The sequence below is a fragment of the Myzus persicae genome, unplaced genomic scaffold (assembly GCF_001856785.1).
Source record: "Myzus persicae strain clone G006 unplaced genomic scaffold, MPER_G0061.0, whole genome shotgun sequence".
In the NCBI taxonomy this organism is placed as follows: domain Eukaryota; kingdom Metazoa; phylum Arthropoda; class Insecta; order Hemiptera; family Aphididae; genus Myzus; species Myzus persicae.
This window is the reverse complement of record NW_019104477.1, coordinates 673188-694254: the sequence shown is the minus strand read 5'-3', so window position 1 is coordinate 694254 and position 21067 is coordinate 673188. Positions and strand designations below refer to the sequence as shown.

Below are 21067 nucleotides of genomic sequence, written 5' to 3'. Positions count from 1 at the left end.
ATTGATAAATCGTTGGAAAAAATAAAAATGTGCTACTATATATTTCGAGTATTTAACCTTAATTTAAGCATATGACACTGATCATAGCAGGTATTCTATTTCATAAATAAAAATAATAAGGAATACGTGATAATGTTTTACAATTATTCTAATAATACTTAAAATCAAAATAGAAAATAAGGCTTCAAAATATATTGATTCATTAGTTTTCTGTGTCTAGTAATTTGATTTGCAGATGATACAAATATGTGATTTTCAGTTGACTCTTGTGAGGTGGTATTTGATTCTCATAAAAATTATCCGCTAAATAATTTACAAAAAAAAAGTGGAGTTCCCATTTGAAAAACAAAAGTTTGTATCGCCACAGGACACTCCTAAGTGGTAAAAAGTTTTAGGAATATGAAAATATGGTCTTTGAGTATATTTAAAGATACAAAAAATTAAATTTTGAAAAACTTCGTAATTAAAGAAAAAAAGGGGTTTGTACATACTTGTTGGATCTCCCTGTATATTAATTTAACCATTTGTGTATTCATTGATTTTCATTTTATATCGTGTTTAATATTTTTACTTTTAATTTTTAGCATGTTCAGGAAAAAGTTCATTGGAGGGGGTGGGTGGAGGAGGAGTAACTTCTCTACAGCAGTTCAGTAGGGTTTATTTTAAAAATAATGAATACATAAACACCCAACAATTAAAATTCCTGTCTACGCTCAGATGTATCCAAATGAAATTCGAACGAGTGGTTTAAATAATAAACAGATAGGAAGAAGCATATGAGGAAATGTCCTAGATTCCATGAACACAATATAATATATCCTTACGACCAAATTTCGTGAATAGCAGGATAATTCTGTCTGTTATCAGAAAAATAAAACCTTTGTATTCTTAATATTTTTAAATTGTATGAAAAGTTGCTTAAGAGTAATTTTGTTTAAATTTTCAATCCTTAGCTATAAAAATTGAAAATTTTATAATATTATAACTACAAAATCATTTTCATCATTTATCAATTTTCAATTTGATAAATATTGTCAACATTTGAACTTAAAATACTTATAAAAAAAAATCATGCCAATGCATTTTTAATATTTTTCAACTTTTATTGTAGCAATATATCAAGTCTTGTTTTAGATTTTCATGCTTTTTGACCCAATCAATTAAATTTTATTGACATTGATAGAAAAAAATTGAAAAAAATGAAAACGATACAGTCTCCAAGAGAAATCAAGTGAATAACCAATGTTGTAAAAATTCAAAATTTAAACGCTCTTAAAAAATTATTATGGATTTACGCTCAACTTATTTTTTTTAACTTCCATTAACAAGAATTTACGAGAAATCTTGAATTACATTTACAAGTTTTTTGATGAAGAAAACAATTTTTTATTGACCTTAATTTAAAAAAAATCAATAATGAAATAAATAATAAATAATAATTGGAAATTGCATATACCTATAAACAGTTCTACACAAGTTAAAATATTTTAAAAATTGTATGGTGTCAACCAAATGCTAACACAAACATTCAGTGAAAATTGGGTGTATCTACTGTAAGAATTACACGAAAAACCAAAATCTATTTTTTCAAAAACTGGTTTTGTATAAAAATTCCTGTTTTCCCTTAATTTTTTATTAATACCTTACTACACCCATGTAAAACTTCATACACCTAGTGGCTAGCTACATATCTACTAATGTAAAAACAAAAACAGTTGAGTTTAAATAAGCAGTAAGAAAACTCAGTGTAAATAACGAGAAAGACGGAAAAAATTCACGAATGTTCTGTTACAGTATCAACACCATTACCGTATTATATATATGTATACAGCAGTGAAAAGTAAAATGTTTGCTACAACTAGTAGCGGTGAAGTAGGGGGACGGCGAGGCGGCCAGGCAGTAAGCGTATCGAACATTCTCGAAAGTTCGGTTGGGTACTTGGGTATATAATAGCGGTTTCAAAAATTAAAACAATAAGGAATACCCGAATACGTGACAATGTTTTACTATTCTAATCGTACTTAAAATCAAGATATAAAATTAGGCTTCAAGATATATTAATTCATTAGTTTTCTGTGTCTAGTAATTTGGTTTGCAGGTAATACGATCTTGTGATTTTCAGTTGACTCTTGTGAGGTGGTATTTCATCTATATTATAAAAGAAAATTTAAAATAAATAATGCAAATGAGGAACAATTTAGGCATAGCATATATTTGTATGGAATGTGTACTTAACCTTATTAAACAATAATGTGTAGTACTAATATAGTGCACTGACAACCTCTAAAGGACTATTCTTTTTAATAACTAAAACGTATAGGTTGAGCAAATAATATATTAGAAGGGTGGAATAATACATTTACAACACTATGGTCCGTATCGAATATCCAAATTCTATATATTATATAATTATTCAATGATATCTGAGGCTCTATAGATAAGCAACACAAGTTTACTTATTAAAAATTTGAATTATAGACCAGGAAANTTATTGTGTTTTTGTATTAATTAAATAAAAAGTATTCAAATTATAAAGAAAAAAACAAACTCTTGTTCATTTATTCTCAACACCATCAAACGAGCGTAGTCAGATTGTTACAGATATAATATAATATGTTGTTATCAGTTTTCGAGTTTTTGAATTCTTTGGATGACACGATACATATTTTATTTCAGATTCCGAAACATAATATTATTCGGAGTGTTTAAATCTAAACAATTCAGAACACGGAACTCTGCGTATAGGCCATTTAGATACACTACTGTCGCGAGTCCATTTTTTTGTCCGGAATCTCACAATATTGTTTTTAATCTATAACTTAATATAAAACTCTAGAAGTGTCAAGACATGAAAAAAATTCAAAATTAGGCTTATAAATTTACAGAAGTAATAATTAAAATCATCATTCAGCAATCTCAATGATATGGAGTTTATAGTTTGAAAGAATACAGTGAAGTAAAAAAGCTAAAATACACAGAACTAAACTGTTTGGGATTTTTAAATGTAACGAGAATTCTCGTAAATCATTTATTTATTGAAACAGATTAAATTACTGAATATCAAGAGTATTCATTGGCTGACTTGCAGTGTAGTCTGACAATTAACAATAACAGGTATTGTATAAAATTATTTCAAAATAATATATTATTTAATTAATTGTTTTAAATAATTTTTAGATATATATTATCTGGAGCCGTTTTTTATGGACATGATCATTATATAGAGTATGTAAGCCGTGTAAATAGATGGGAAGTGGGCAAAGATTTGTCAAAATAAATTAAAAGTACCCTTAGTTCAACAAAAATAAAACCACATGTAATTTTATATGTGAAAGAGTAAAATAAAAGACATGTACATTGGTACAAAAGTCAACTATAGCAATAAGAGATGTCTTTTTTTAATTAAACAAAAAGACAAAAGGGTTATATTCTATTATTTTTAAATGTATATTAAGCGTTTGTTACAAGATAAATAAAAGTAATAAGAATCAATAATTAATTAAATCAATTTTATTTTTTTTAATTTTCCCTTTACCCATAAATGGCCATAATTCTATTATAGTGACATGATTCCAGGATCCGGCACAAAAATGAGAAAAAGTCGGCAGAGGATTGAAACAGTCTGGTAGCGAAAAATGTTTTTGATGTAACGACCTGACGTTTTGTAATAAATGACGAGAACCATGAACCACGATTTCTAACTTTATTAATTAAAAATTAATAAAGTAAATTTAAAATGAAGACGATTTGAAGATCTGAAAAACATAATCTATTTTATTAGCAAAACAAAATAAAAATTGTTATTAATTAATGTGAGCTCTTATTTGATGACCATGAGCTTATAATATTCAATAACCCATGTTATGTTCCTACAAATATAGAGTAAAAAGAATTAATAAATACATTTAAAAAAATAAATTATTAATTTACGTTTATTGTAATATTACCATGCATTAAGACTATAAGGGTAAGAAACAATTATTCCATATTGAACTTATATTAAATAGTAGCCAGATATATTCTGTAAAATACTTCTGTAAGCAGTATATTTCAATTGTGTATTACATAATATAATTTTAAATTATACTATAAACTATACCTACGTATAAACACCAATGATTGGTATGATTTTTGGACTCAAAATTATTAATAAGTTAGCGGCTATTTGCAAAATGTTAGCAGCATATATCAATTCGTAGCTCAAAAGGGGGTGTAGCGTGAAGTCGCCCCCTATCTTATATTTTTCATACCGTGTGGGTAATTTATTTGCAAATTATTTGTAAAATGATAACAGAGCTTAATCTATTTAATAATCTCTTCATATGGCCGTCGATGAACTTTTCTGTAACTATTTCGTATTACATAGTTGCAGAATTATTTATACTGCATCAAACCCAGAAAAATGTATGATATCTTAGTTATTTATTAACAAGATTATGAAATTAAAATGTACCAATATGTTATTGATATTGTAGAAAAAAAAGAGAATTATTACCGTTAGGTTAGGGTACCGCTCTGCTGTTAAGTAGTTGTCAAGCATGTCGTTTTAATGGATATGTTATAATTTAATTCAATGATAAATCATTGTATAAGATAAACGAAATTTTTTTTTTTTTAAACACATCATTGTAAAATCAATACATTATTTCGCTATGCTCCGCTCAGAATCTAATATCTAATTATTTAGAATTTTTATTAACTTACCTCAATGTCATCAATAATTTCTCTTCTGGAGTGATACTTTTTCTGAAATTATTATCAGGTTTTCGAATTTCATAGGTTAAGTATTTCTAGAATATAATCAAACGTGTAGGTACTCATTCGTGTAAGATTTCTAAATTTACATTCGTCATTTCGAAGTTCATGAATAAAACATTTAATTGTATTATTTTCAGTTCGTTTCAAGTTCAAAGGATGAACCCAAAGTTTTTTTTTATTTTCTTCCTATTCAATTTCTCTTAAAAGAAACCATAAAATAGGAATAGTAACTTCCTCCTAGTCGGACGACATTTTGACGACTACTTGATACATTTTTATTTGACTAACTATGTTTTATCTAGTGAGCGACAACAATGCTTTATTATGAATAAATCTAAATGACTAAATATGACTTACATTTCTTCAGTCAATTTTGCTTTACCAGTGTGCGGTCACGCTAAGTAATATTGTTTAAATTTTCAATCCTTAGCTATAAAAATTGAAAATTTTATAATATTATAACTACAAAATCATTTTCATCATTTATCAATTTTCAATTTGATAAATATTGTCAACATTTGAACTTAAAATACTTATAAAAAAAAATCATGCCAATGCATTTTTAATATTTTTCAATTTTTATTGTAGCTACATATCAAGTCTTGTTTTAGATTTTCATGCTTTTTGACCCAATCAATTAAATTTTATTGACATTGATAGAAAAAAATTGAAAAAATGAAAATTGAAAATGTCCTTGAACAACTGAAAACTAGTCAAAACATTTTGAAAATTTTACCCAGTATATAAATTGATGAATAAACATATGGTGTAAATCTTCAAGAGTCTACAGTAATTCATTTTTGTATAACAATAAACTAAGAAAATCGATACAGTCTCCAAGAGAAATCAAGTGAATAACCAATGTTGTAAAAATTCAAAATTTAAACGCTCTTAAAAAATTATTATGGATTTACGCTCAACTTTTTTTTTTAACTTCCATTAACAAGAATATACGAGAAATCTTGAATTACATTTACAAGTTTTTTGATGAAGAAAACAATTTTTTATCGACCTTAATTTAAAAAAAACCAATAATGAAATAAATAATAAATAATAATTGGCAATTGCATATACCTATAAACAGTTCTACACGAGTTAAAATATTTTAAAAATTGTATGGTGTCAACCAAATGCTAACACAAACATTCAGTGAAAATTGGATGTATCTACGGTAAGAATTACACGAAAAACCAAAATCTATTTTTTCAAAAACTGGTTTTGTATAAAAATTCCTGTTTTCCCTTAATTTTTTATTAATACCTTACTACACCCATGTAAAACTTCATACACCTAGCTACATATCTACTAATGTAAAAACAAAAACAGTTGAGTTTAAATAAGCAGTAAGAAAACTCAGTGTAAATAACGAGAAAGACGGAAAAAATTCACGAATGTTCTGTTACAGTATCAACACCATTACCGTATTATATATATGTATACAGCAGTGAAAAGTAAAATGTTTGCTACAACTAGTAGCGGTGAAGTAGGGGGACGGCGAGGCGGCCAGGCAGTAAGCGTATCGAACATTCTCGAAAGTTCGGTTGGGTACTTGGGTATATAATAGCGGTTTCAAAAATTAAAACAATAAGGAATACCCGAATACGTGACAATGTTTTACTATTCTAATCGTACTTAAAATCAAGATATAAAATTAGGCTTCAAGATATATTAATTCATTAGTTTTCTGTGTCTAGTAATTTGGTTTGCAGGTAATACGATCATGTGATTTTCAGTTGACTCTTGTGAGGTGGTATTTCATCTATATTATAAAAGAAAATTTAAAATAAATAATGCAAATGAGGAACAATTTAGGCATAGCATATATTTGTATGGAATGTGTACTTAACCTTATTAAACAATAATGTGTAGTACTAATATAGTGCACTGACAACCTCTAAAGGACTATTCTTTTTAATAACTAAAACGTATAGGTTGAGCAAATAATATATTAGAAGGGTGGAATAATACATTTACAACTCTATGGTCCGTATCGAATATCCAAATTCTATATATTATTTAATTATTCAATGATATCTGAGGCTCTATAGATAAGCAACACAAGTTTACTTATTAAAAATTTGAATTATAGACCAGGAAATATCCATAATAATTTTTAAAATGAAGATTTGTTAAATAAATGATGTAAAGATGTAAATGTTATTCAGATGAGGATATTTTGAAATTTGTAAGTTCTGAGAGCAATTTTCCAAAAAAAAAATATCATCAGCTATATTTTTTATTTTTTATTATTGAATATTGAGGTACCTGTATGGCGAAATTGGTGAATTTTGTAATTGTATTATTATGACCTTCAAATTTAAATTATATTTATATAAACAGGGTGATCCAACAAATATGCTCACATCCCTTTTTTTCATTAATAATGAAGTTTTTCAAAATCTGATTTTTGGAATCTTTAAATATACTCAACGAACATGTTATCATCTTCTTGAGATTTTTTGTGCCACTTAAGGAGTGTCCTGTGGCGATACGAACCTCTGTTTTTCAAATGTGAACCCCAAATTTTTTTCTTTAAATTATTTAGCATATAAATTTTTTGAGAAATTTGATTCGAACTAATGGTTTCCCAGTTATTAGACAATTTGTACTAAGGATAATAATTCATACCGTTCATACAGTTCTACGCATGGAATAAGAACTAAATAAATCATGACGGTTTTACTTGCAATTTACCAAAGTGTTTGACTAAATAAACATAAAATGACGTATTAATTTATATTATATACGTATAGACTATAGATAACAACGTACACTATGTAAGCATATCCTTCTTCCCAATTATAAACTATATTATCCTTAGCACAAAGTGTGTAATAACTAGAAAACTACTCGTTGGAATTTTGATTTCAATAGGTCATCAAAATTCTCAAAAAAATTATCCGCTAAATAATTTACAGTAAAACAGTGGGGTAAAAAATCCTATCTACGCCCAGGTTTTCCAGCTATTATACCTACTCACGATCAAAAATGTTATGAACTTATATAAACATATCACACTGAAATCTCAAATAAACTGAACTAATAAGCAATTTCGAATAGGTACATTTTTTTTCCAGTTTTTAACCGACGACGTCGAGGGAACTGCTAGGTACCTACCTAGCTATAATAATAGCTGCCAAGGTACAAATAATTGAAAAATTATACCATGTCTCGTAAAAACGAATAATATGGTTATTTGTTGGAGTTTTCAAATATTTAGAGTTATACATTATGCAATTGTAAATTTTTTTGAAAAAAAAAACAAAATCAATTTTGTCGAAAACTTTTGTTTTTTTTCATGGAGTAACAATAAACAGGGTTTTACATAGACGCGAAATTAAAATATTTAAAATTTAAAAATAACACACATCATTGTAAAATCATTCTGTTTAGGATCTATTCTGTAATTGAAAAGATTAACTTTGTTTGATATCGTAAACCTAATACCTTACTACACATATATTATGAAACTTCCTACACATAGGTACATATCTACTTAGGTATGTACAAAAACAAATCAGTTTGAATAAGCAGTAAGCAAAGTCGGTGTAAATAACGAGAAAGACGGAGAAAATTCACGAATGTTCTAGTACAGTATCAACACCATTACCGTATTATATATATGTTTACACCTATAGGTACTATAGTAGTGAAAAGTAAAAAGTGTGCTACAGCTGGTAGCGGTGAAGTAGGGGGACGGCCAGGCGGCCAGAACAGCGCTCGCGAATCGTCTCGAACCTTCTCGAACGTTCGGTGGGGTATATAAGCGTTGGCTGCGCGCTGACCGGCATCAGTTTTGAATTTGAATTCGAAGAATAAACGCGCGGTTACAGTGCTATTCGTCGAGCGAGACACACATAATATTACGTGCTATTTTACGCGACTTTCAGTGTTGTACACGAATTTTCCATTGCGGTTTTAAACACAGTGATTTTAAATCGTTATCGAATATTGTGGTGCGCTTAAGTACCTATAATAGATATTTATTTTTTCGTATTTATTGTGCGTGAACAAAATCTACAATTATTGGCGAAATGGTTGGAAGAACAGCGATCGGTATCGACCTGGGTACCACCTATTCCTGTGTGGGTATCTGGCAACACGGAAAAGTAGAGATCATCGCCAACGATCAAGGTAACAGGACCACCCCGAGTTATGTGGCATTCACCGACACCGAACGGTTGATCGGCGACGGGGCTAAGAACCAGGTGGCAATGAATCCCGTCAATACGGTATTCGACGCCAAACGTTTGATCGGCCGTCGTTTCGACGACGACAAGACGCAAGCGGACATCAAACACTGGCCGTTCAAAGTGGTGGACCACTGTGGAAAGCCTAAAATCCAAGTTGAATTCAAAGGTGAGCGGAAAGTGTTTGCGCCGGAAGAAATCAGTTCGATGGTTCTGACGAAAATGAAGGAGACTGCGGAAGCGTATTTGGGCCGCGACGTGACGGACGCTGTCATCACGGTGCCGGCTTACTTCAACGATTCGCAGAGACAAGCGACCAAGGACGCGGGGGTCATTGCCGGCCTGAACGTAATGCGAATAATCAACGAACCGACGGCCGCGGCTCTGGCGTACGGCCTGGACAAGAATCTGAAAGGAGAGAGGAACGTGTTGATATTTGATTTGGGCGGTGGCACGTTTGACGTGTCAGTTCTGCAGATCGACGAGGGTTCCATATTCGAAGTGAAGTCTACGGCGGGCGACACGCATTTGGGCGGCGAAGACTTCGACAACCGGCTGGTGAGTCATTTGGCCGACGAGTTCAAGAGGAAATCCAAGAAGGACGTACGTACCAATCCGAGAGCGCTGAGACGGTTGAGAACGGCTGCCGAACGGGCTAAGAGAACGTTGTCGTCAAGCTCGGAGGCCACAATAGAGATTGACGCTCTGATGGAAGGTATCGATTTCTACACCCGAGTGTCCCGAGCTCGTTTCGAGGAGCTGTGCGCAGATCTGTTCAGATCGACTCTGCAGCCGGTGGAGAAGGCGTTGACTGACGCCAAGCTGGACAAGGGCGACATACACGACGTGGTGCTCGTGGGTGGTTCGACGAGGATTCCGAAGATCCAGAGTCTCCTTCAAAACTATTTCTGCGGAAAACCGCTCAACCTGTCCATCAACCCGGACGAAGCGGTAGCCTACGGTGCCGCGGTACAGGCGGCCATTCTGAGTGGCGACACGAGTTCTGCGATTCAAGACGTGTTGCTCGTTGACGTCACACCCCTGTCGCTAGGCATCGAGACTGCCGGCGGCGTGATGACCAAAATCGTCGATCGCAATTCCACGATTCCGTGCAAACAAACCCAAACGTTCACCACGTACGCGGACAACCAACCGGCCGTCACCATCCAGGTGTTCGAAGGGGAAAGAGCCATGACTAAGGACAACAATCTGTTGGGAACGTTCGACCTGACCGGCATACCTCCGGCTCCCAGGGGTGTACCCAAGATCGAGGTGACTTTTGACATGGACGCCAACGGAATTTTGAACGTGTCGGCCAAGGACAACAGCTCTGGGCGCTCCAAGAACATCGTCATCAAGAACGACAAGGGTCGACTGTCCCAGGCCGAAATCGATCGTATGCTCAGCGAGGCCGAACAGTACAATGAAGAGGACGAGCGACAAAAAGTCAAGATCGCTGCCAAGAACCAGTTGGAGAGCTACGTGTTTGGAGTTAAACAAGCGTTAGACGAGGCCGGCGACAAGTTGACCGAATCGGAGAGGAACACAGGCAAATGGGAGTGCGACGCGGTCGTCCAGTGGTTGGACAACAATCAGTTGGCAGACAAAGAAGAGTACGAGTACAAACTAAAGGAAATCCAAAAGAGCTGTTCGGCTCTAATGATGAAGATACACGGTGCAGGACAAGCCGGCGACGTGCCTCCCGGCGGTGCACACGGTTTCCCAGGTTCTAGAGGACCTACCGTCGAAGAAGTCGATTAATTCCTTGAACCATGTAATCTCATTAATTATTATGTTTGTAAATACCATTGTTAACTACTTCCTATATTTTTATTTCTACTCTAAGCTCTAAGTTATTCAGTAGATGTAAGCTAAGACTGATTTTGATATTGTAATATTTAGGTACCTAAGTTTTTACAAAATAAAAGTATTTATTAGCTGTATAGCCTGTATACATTTTGCCTTTTTATTTACCCCGGAAGAACCATGTACTGTTTTGATGTTAATTAAAAACGTCCAACATATATATTGGAGTAACTATAATATAGGTATTTTATTTTAGTATGTACTCAATTATTAGTTATTACATAACGTTGTTGGTACGTTCATTATGCTCACAAGTTCTGGAATTTTTTTCAAGTTTTTAGTTATAACTATACAAGTTGGTAATGCTGGAAAGTTATGAGACTTAAGATACATAAAAATATGCTTTAAAAAAATCTAAAACTTGTATATTTCTTATTATTATTATTGAATTTTAGGTGATGGAAACAGAATGAAAATCGCTGAATGAGAATTCGTTATAATTATAGAACTGATTGAATATAGGTATTATCACAGAATATATTCTGTGGTAATATACTCAAGAGGGAGGGGAGTTGAACATTTTCATTGAAAAATAATTAGAATTTTCTGTTTACAATTTTTTTTTTTATTGAAGGTGGAAAATCTTATGAGAAATATCGTTTGTATTTTAAAATTTCAGATGTAAATATGTATAATTTTTTTTACTAACAATTTTCAAATGTTCGTGATTGTGTCAAAATTCCTACTTATGTCGATCATAATAAATTATTCTGGTTTTACGCTCAACTTTGTTTTTTTAAATTTTGACTACAACTAAAGAATAATAGTAACAGTAGTAACCAAAAGTACCCATCTACTAGATTCACATTCCTACCAGAAAAATTATATACCTACATGATGGGAAGAATTTTCATATCCTTGATCAATCAGAACACCATGATTTAAATTCTGATTTTTTTTTAACCTCCGATTGTGTAAAAATTGACAGATATGAATTGTAAAAGAAAAATTTAAGTAATTTGACTTTTTTTCATCGGTTTAAGTGAATTAATTTTTAAAATTAGTATCTAGTTTCTTACCTGTCAAGTCCTTTTTAAAGAGCTACCAACCAAATATCTAGCTCTCATCATGGTTTAGGAGAAAAGTTAAAAATACGTAGAACATACCAATGGATTCCATGGACAAGTCAGTATACTATTGTAAATCTATAATACAGTAATATAAATTATAGGTATACTTAATTTACGTTTTTACTTGATGGTATACAATAAGTATTTACTATGACTGGGAAAATTAATATTTTACCCAGATTCAGCAATGGACTTTTTGCAGGTATTGACCAAACGTGAATATGAGGATCATGAATCAAGATGTATCTCTTAGTATTTATCTATAGTATAACATAATTCGAGTTGGAGACAAACCAAAAATCAGACTAAATAATATACACCCGAAGACGATACATCTGATTTAATATTTAAATAAAAATAAATATTGAACTAACACTGTCAATAATATTATATTCCAAGCTATATATTGTAGAAAATAAACAAAAAATGTTAAGAGGATAAATCGTAAGATGAATACCTAATATAATCAAAATTCGCCTTAAGGATTAAGAAAGAAATCACTTTCAAAGTATAAGATCAAAGTATTTTTACATTTCTAGTAGGTGACGACAAAAAAAAAAGCTCCAACCGCTTTAAGAAATGGGTCTTGCATTAACTTCTTAAACTAAATATAACGTTGTTAATTCTAATATTTGCATAGATACTGAATTCGGGATACTGATTTTCGATGACATAGTATACAATTAAATTAATTAAGAACCTCCTGATCACTTATTAGTTTTCAGCTTTATGTTCATTATTTGGATTTATTAGGCAACATTAATCAATACTTTACCTTTCATTATATTATGTTTCTATTTGTGGTCAATTTTAATTAAGAAAAACACATAATCTATATAACACAATTAATGCTAGTTGTTAAATTGTAACTTTGAAAAATATTAATTATGTAATATATGTATTCACATAACAATATTCATTGAATGAACCAATAAATTATTATGCAGAAGAGTTTTAAGGATAAACAAAAAACACTTAAATGGCGGTTGAAAGTTGGATTTATTTAATTGTTGTTATCAATTCATTTTTTCTATCCATTTACAAATTTACACAAATTTGTATATAACAATACATTTTTTTGACATGAAAATAGTTGGATACACAGTGAATTTTAATAATACATAATAGAGAAAATAATGTTATACACTAATTAAACGGGTAACGAGATTTATAGTTTATATAAAAATTACATATGCAGGTTAACTTATAATATTTTATTGAAAGTCTAATAGAATTTGGTCCTATTTTCAAATATAATTTTAACTGTAACAAGACTGTCGGTTTTGATTAAAATATTAATTTTTAATTCAGTAAAATAAAATTTGTTTTGAAACTAACAACCATTTTTTTAAGATTATTTTATATTTTTTTTTCGATGTAGCAGTAATATAACTCCTAATAACGCAGTAAAGCCAACATCATATTTTATTTTTTGAAAAAGAAAATCAAGTACCAAATTTTGTCAAACTATAATAAGATATTTATTTTATTTTTTAATTTAGTTTCTAAGTTTTGAAACAAAAATGGTACTTATTTATTTCATCAAGAAAAAAATAAAATGTAACGAATTTTCCCCCCATACATAATTTGACTTCAGCCCTGAAATCCCAAGTCAAATTATGAACATGAAACAAATTTTTGAAAGATTTATTTATTAGGTCAAATACATAATAGTAGTTAAAATTTTACCGTCCATAATTAAGCCAAAAAAATTAAATTGGTAAGAAAACAATCGGGCTGAAGTGAATGTTTTCATAAGCCAATACTAAGAATACAATTTTGTAGGACGGGTTCCAGCTTTTAATCATTTTGTACTGTAACTGAGATAGCTGTACTCTCAGCTCACAATTTGGATCAATTTTTAATAGCCGCACTTGCATTAGAGATCTTTTCGCTTATTCAATAGCAACAAATTTTAATGTTTTTAAATATAATAAATAATATACTCTTATGTACAATATATTGGACAACAGCGAGGGTATTTGTTTTTATCTTTAATATATACATATTTTATGCCAATGTGGCAAGAATGTAGTACTGTTCACGAAAGGCTTGATCCAAGAAGTTTAAGTCACCTAAACGAGATACAGTACTACCATGCAAGGCAACATAAATTTCTTGTGAAATGAAAATAAAAATAATACTAATAATAATAAAAAAAAAACAAGAGAAGAGATTTTAGTTATGAATTTACGAAATAAAAATAAAAATTTAAGTGAACTGCAAATAGTTTTTAGAATAAATTTTTCTTTGGATCGATTGAAAAATAAAATGTATATATCTTGGGTTCTTTGAGTCTTAAAGTTAAGTATTTAGGTATTGAGTTTGTTATAGATACAAGTATTTACAATAGTTGAGGAAGGAGGATTTTTCATTTACTAAGGTCCATTTCTTCATTAATATCTACATCTTCTGGTCGTGCAACATATAACCTTGGATCAATTACCTGCAAGATAGAAAAAAAGAATGTTATACAATAAATTTAACAAACTTTTTCCGAAAAAAATAATGTTATACTATTTTTTTTTAAAAATAATAATTATTAATACAGTAGAACCCATGCAATTGTGACACATTGGGCAGTGACCCATTTGTCCCTATTATACGACTGTGCCGAATAATAGTAACGTCCAGGATTATGCCGTTTTTTGTAATTAAATTAAAGTTTTTGTAATTAAACGGTTTCTAAATGTGAACAATTTAAAATTCAAATTTATAAAAGAATTTTATTTCAAATACACTAACATTAATGAAACAAAATAAGTAACTGAAGTAAGTGAAACAGTAGCAATTAAATAAGTATATTAATAATTATTAATTAATTACGAAAACTGCATATTTTAGCAGCAAATCTTGGCAACAAAAGCAATTCGCAACATTTCACTCACAATTATTATTGATGAAAGTGCCTCTACATCTCCATATTTTGGTTATTTTACATTTGACAAATTAATTAATGCATAATCTTGGAATAAGTTTGAAAACAGATAAAGATTTTTAAATTTTATTCATTTTGGATTAACTTTACAGAGAACAGTATTTAGAATGACCAAAATTGGACATTGACCCTCAATGGATTAATTATGAACGAAAATTAAACAGTGGCTAGATTATTAATTCTATAAACTTGTACAAAATAAATATAAGATATGTTGGTAACTTTCATAATTCTATTCATTTTAAATGAGCTCCTAAATTATTATTACTTTATGTTTTAGTGATAGTATTCCTTTATTAACAAGAAGTTTCAGTGCAAATAACTTACTTTAGGTATGGGTTTTATTTCTGTGCCTAATTCTTGTTCAATGCGATGTAAAGCAAACCGGTCATCATAAGTGATAAGATTGATGGCTATTCCAAGATGTCCAAATCGGCCTGACCTACCAATACGATGCAAATACGTCTCTGCCATTTTGGGAAAATCAAAGTTTATCACAACATTTACAGCTTGTACATCAATACCTCTCGTAAATAAATCTGTAAAAAAATATATGTGTCAAAAGAATTACAATGAACACAACACTATATTTAACTAAATTACCAGAACAAACAAGATTGCGACAAGATCCTTTTCTAAAATCATGGAATACACGATTACGATGTGCTTGGGCCATTTTAGCATGAATGTAATAACAACAATAGCCGAGATCAGTTATTTTTTTAGCAAGTAATTCTACACGCTGTGTTGAATTACAAAATATTATACTTTGGTTTATTTGAAGCTAAAATAAAGAAGAATATAAGACGTAAATATTTCACTAAGAAAAAGATTGATTATCGTTCTAATAAAATACCTTTGAGAACAAAGTGTTCAAACAGTGAACCTTTTGTTTTTCTTGAACAAATGCATAATACTGAGTAACTCCTTTCAAGGTTAGCTCTTCCATTAAGTTTATTTCATATGGACTACGTAAGTGTTTATCCTAAGACATAAAAATACACAATGATTAATACATTATAGACTAGTAATTTCATTGATTTCGATGATGTACGTACCATAAACTGTTTGACAGTCAGAGGGAATGTGGCAGAGTATAGGAGGATTTGCCTCTCAGACGGTAACCTTGAAATTATATGATCTAACATACCTTTAAAATCTTGTGACAAAAGTTTATCTGCCTAAAAACAAAAATTAACTTATTAAATTGATAACTAACAATATTCAATTAAGTTAGCTGACGAAGATTTTAATGATGTTTTTAGGAGAGTAATTTAATAAGAAAATGTATTTACCTCATCTAAGACTAAAATCCGACAATGATCGACTTTAGCTATGCTTTTGTCTAAGAGATCCAATATCCTTCCAGGAGTGGCAATAATAACATGCACTATAAATAAAATATTATAATATACCATATTAATGATGCATATTATCAACAATTTAATACTATAAAAATTCAAGAATATAATTAATTGCATTTTAAAGAACGAAATTAATTGCTCACTAACAAAAGATTGTGGGGTATATATTATTAACTTGAATGCAATCGGTAGGCAATAGCATATCAAAAAATTAGTATTTGGAGCCCAATTCACTGAGTTTAAAACATTATATTAAACTTGCAGGTAATTAATCAAAAAATTGTTTTAAAATTTTGAACATATAAGTTAATACTGTTGTGATTAAAAGATAATTACTGAGCTCTTCTTAAAAAAAAATTAAGACAAGAATTTTGAGATAGGTATGAAGCTGTATTACATGCCACGTGAGAAGAACACTATGGATAACCAAAACTCGTCTTTTATGTGAAATATGAGAATCAAGTAAATGCAACTTTTGGTTTAATAGCTAGTACTATTAGAATAATAAACCATACTACTTATCTAACTTTGCTAAAAAAAATCTACAGCACCTAAGCAAATTGCTCTCAAAAATAATTTCTCACTCATAAAATTAAAGTGAAGGGGAATCCAAGTATATCATCATAGAGCAGATTAATTTAATTAATTAATTACGAATACACAGTATATGTATTTCAATCTGGAATTTAAACTCTCAAACACTAAATCTCACTCATAGTTTTAAATGAAGGGGAATCCAAAATCTATCATCACAGAGTAGAATATATAATAATTTCTTATAATGTCGTAAATAATTATGCATTATCAACTGTTAAAATATGTTATCACATACAGGAACACTTTATAATTAATAAAAAAAAAAGAACATATACATTTAATAAAAAGCAAATATAACTATTTAGAAAAGTGAATTAATATTTTATTATAATATATTTCCAAGAAGCTGGAAAAAATTGTAGTTCTTTTAGAATTTTTTTGTAGTGGCAGACATTGTGTCACTTAAAAACTTATTAATAATACATGGCTATAAGTATATAATTCAGAAAAGAACATTATCTGTACTCAAAGCTCTCAAACATTATATCTCACTCATATGTCTGAAGTGAAGGGGAATCCAAAATATATCATCATGGAGCAGAATATACATTATATTCAAACAAGTAATTAGAACTTTTTAGATAACTATGAATTAAAATTTAATTATTTAATTACAAGCTGGAAAAAAATTATATTTGTCTCAAATTTATCGGAGTGGCAGATATTTCAACACCAACAAATTATAAATTATTGCTTAGTACATGGGTATAAATAGAAATACCTAATTAAAAAAAAGCATTTGGTATTAAGCTCTCAGTTATTAAATCTCACTCATATAAATATTTTAAGTGAAGGGGAATCCAAAAACTTTCATCATAGAGCAAAATAAAAATAAATGTTTATATTAACCTAAAAATGCAACATCGATTATACATCAAAAATTCCTTGTTTGAAAAATTAAAATATATCATTAACGATGTTCAATGATGACTAATGCAACCCCTTGCTTAGAGCCTGCCTTAAAAAAAATAGGTATTGCAAAATTACTTGTAAATCTTACCTCTTTGGTAAATACGAAGAATATCATCCTTAAGATTAGTACCACCAGTAGTCACCATGACCCTAATGTCCAAGTGCTTTGCAAGCTCAATACATATTTGACTAGTTTGTAATGCTAATTCTCTGGTTGGCACAATCACAAGTGCTGAAAAATAAAACATTCATACAATAATTTAATAAAAGTTGAGTTAAGTTAATAACTAAAAATCAAGCAAGAGATCAGTTTTTACCTTGTATAACATCTAGTTTTGGGTCCACTTGTTCAAGTACAGGTATAGAATAAGCTCCAGTTTTTCCTGTGCCATTTTTTGCTCTTGCCAATATATCTTTGCCAGAAAGTGCTATAGGAATACTTGCTTCTTGAATAGGACTAGGTTTTTCCCAACCTTTTTCAAATATACCCATTAATAATTCTCGTTTTAAACAGAATTCTTCAAAATCATTTCCTTTAGTTGAAGTAACATCCTATAAACATATTTTAAAAATAAATATTTTATGTATTTCAATGTATTCATTGAATATGTTACGCACACTTGTTTTAATCCGGTGATCTTGAGGCGGAAGTTTAAGCTTGGCCTTCCAACCGGCATCATCTATTCCTTCAAAGCTACTGGAAACATAAACAGTTTTATAGTATTAAAGCATTAATAGGTATTATAACTATTGTCAGTAACTTACATTCTGTTTAACTGTTTGCTGGGCATACTGAGGTTGATCCCAGAGTTATTGTGATTTGTAGCAAGCATCTAAATTTTTTTGAGGTTCTAAAGAACCAACGTGTGTACACAAAAAAAAATTGTTTAATTTACGATAAAACAATCACTTTTTAACACTAAAACGTGTCTACTTAGACTTTATTATGTACAACAAATAAAAAAAATAACCAACATTTAATAAAAATACTATGAAGTATTCACTTTTGTCTTTATAAAAATGTAAGTTAAATTATAGAAAACTTTATTATATTTCACTTATGAAAATAATGTCTTTTTTCTTGGGTTGATATCACTCTATCAACGAAGAGTAACAAAAAGCTGATTCCAATGAAAAAAACTTTTAATAAACCTGAAAAATTAAAACAATTAACAATAAAAACATGTGTACTATTATGTTTTTCTATATAAATAGAAAAACAAAATAAATAATCTAATTCCTAATTTTAACTTTTAAATGGTCAATTAAATATTTATCAAGACATTTTAATACCTATAATCTAATATATCAATGGGTTTTACCACTAATATCTATTGATACTGAAAAAATTAGATGGCTTTAAATTGTATTATCATATTCTATAATAACATTGTTTATTATAGGCACATTTATATTTTCAAAATGAATACCAAAAATGATTGATTTATTAAATGTATATTCAAATTATGAAGATATAATTACAGTTGTGAATTTGAACATTTGTACCTATAAATATATACATTTTAAAAGAAACTTCTAGTTTAAACAAAATCAATAAAAATCGGTAATACCCAATTTAGGCAATTTAATGATAAAAAAAAATATATATTATAGAACACAGAAAGCACTGTTATATTTTAAAAACTTTCATAAAAAATATATTTAAGAACAGTTTTTTTAACTATTTATAAAATTATATTAATATATAAAACCGATTAGAAAATGTCATCATTTTTAGTGCTGTTTATTAGTTCCAGTGAAATGTAATGTAGATTTAAATAGGTTTAATAGAGTGCATGAACATAATTCATGATATGAATCAAATGACTAGGTGAAAATTCTCAATCTACAAATAAAAACCCTACTATCTATTTAATTATTTGTCATATTTTTTTGTAAAAAAAGAGAACAAAAGTCGACCAAACCCACCATGTGATTTTCATAAACACACAATTAATTTAACAGCCGGATAAACCAAATTCAAAGCAATATTTGATAAATTATGCCGCGTCATAATACAATGTGCGAGTTTATCGACATTCGGGAGTTGACTATTACTATAAATAGATTACAGAAGAAAAAGTTAGAACAGAGTATACACGCGACCGACGTACTTAAGAGATCCGATTTGTTTTCTTGATAACCGTAATTACAATTTACCTAAATACACACTTGAACAGTCGGCGATTACCTACTTGACGAATATTAAGTGAACGAGATATCGGGGTATGGGGTGTTGCAGTGATTATTTGAAACAGTTCATCAGCTGACAGCGAATATAATTTAAAAGACTGCAATTCGGCGAACAGGTATTTGGGTGTTAAGGTGTAACGGAAAAACCCATCGGACGGTCAAATGAGTCGACAAGACCAATTCAAAAAGACGAAAGAGATGTAAACCCTCCTAAAGGCAGCTACTAGTAGAACGCGACCAATGTCGAGTATCAAACACGGCGTTTAGGGTCATTACCAGGAAGTGGCACGCCATGTTTGGCACAAAATCGGACATGCCACGACGATTAGGCGCGTCACGGGCTCGGCTGGCTGCCGGCCTAACGTCGACGCGTATTCCTCTGCCGCCGCGAGCCTATAAGTTTATCAGAGTACGACGACCACAACAATAACAATAACATCACACCACCACCGCGACAAAATGGCGGCGGTCAGGTGTTCGGCGAACAACGAGGTTTCTCGCCGGCGCCACTCGTACGGTCGGTACGTACGTACACGAAAATACAACTTACCAAATCCAACGGCGGAATGTCCACGGGCGGCTCGCGTTTCGTGTTCAGTTCGTCTGTCGGGCGGACGTCGTCTTTCGCAGTTCAATTCGTTTTTCGAGAAAACGGGCAAAAAATAACATCTATAGTCACACAATCAACGTATAAATGACGTCGCGCGAAACGGTCGCAACACTCGCAACAACAAAAACGTTCGTTCCTCCACTCCTCCTCCTACCATCCCTTCCACGCACCGCGCGATCAACACCGCAACCCCCACCACGTGCCTCACGGTTAAAGTAGTTGTTCGCCGTGTATACGCTTGATCCCGTGGGGCGCACGTACGTCTCTCGATCGCGGCGGCTCTGCAGTGCAGCCAACCGTTAGGTCGTCGTCGGCCCGTCTGTTCGACTTCAGACGCAGGTATCACCTACCAACCAAGACTGGAAGGCCCACAATGGTGTACGGACGACACAGTCGTGCTCCACTGTGGCGCTGTCCGCTGACCACTTTTGGCGGGACGATTGACGATGACCAGCGACATGTCACTGGTCACGTCACACCAACATTTTTCCAACGCAGCGGACGGCGAGTGGCGACAGTTGACGTTCTCTGTAGTCGGTGACGTCGTTTCAACGAGCTTTTGAATTTGA

At 30.9% G+C, this 21067-nt stretch overlaps 2 protein-coding genes across 3 annotated transcripts; one reads left to right on the top strand and one right to left on the bottom strand.

Annotated features, from left to right (window-relative positions):
• Positions 1 to 8525: 8525 nt before the first annotated feature.
• On the top strand, positions 8526 to 10902 carry LOC111042433 (heat shock protein 70 A1-like). The gene has a single exon (XM_022327049.1). The coding sequence runs from the start codon at positions 8793 to 8795 to the stop codon at positions 10707 to 10709; it is 1917 nt and encodes a 638-aa protein (XP_022182741.1). The 5' UTR covers positions 8526 to 8792; the 3' UTR covers positions 10710 to 10902.
• A 2550-nt stretch (positions 10903 to 13452) lies between these two features.
• LOC111042429 (putative ATP-dependent RNA helicase me31b) lies at positions 13453 to 20615 on the bottom strand. Of its 2 annotated transcripts, none has more exons than XM_022327035.1 (11): positions 20439 to 20615; positions 18461 to 18847; positions 18314 to 18392; positions 18013 to 18247; positions 17784 to 17927; positions 16118 to 16212; positions 15881 to 16003; positions 15679 to 15807; positions 15426 to 15606; positions 15150 to 15361; positions 13453 to 14330 (listed from the first exon to the last, which is right to left on the bottom strand). In XM_022327035.1, the coding sequence occupies exons 2-11, from the start codon at positions 18526 to 18528 to the stop codon at positions 14256 to 14258; spliced, it is 1341 nt and encodes a 446-aa protein (XP_022182727.1). In that variant the 5' UTR covers positions 18529 to 18847; positions 20439 to 20615; the 3' UTR covers positions 13453 to 14255. The 2 variants fall into 2 exon arrangements, with proteins under 2 accessions (XP_022182727.1, XP_022182728.1); XM_022327036.1 differs by having other exon boundaries at positions 18314 to 18389.
• Positions 20616 to 21067: the final 452 nt, after the last annotated feature.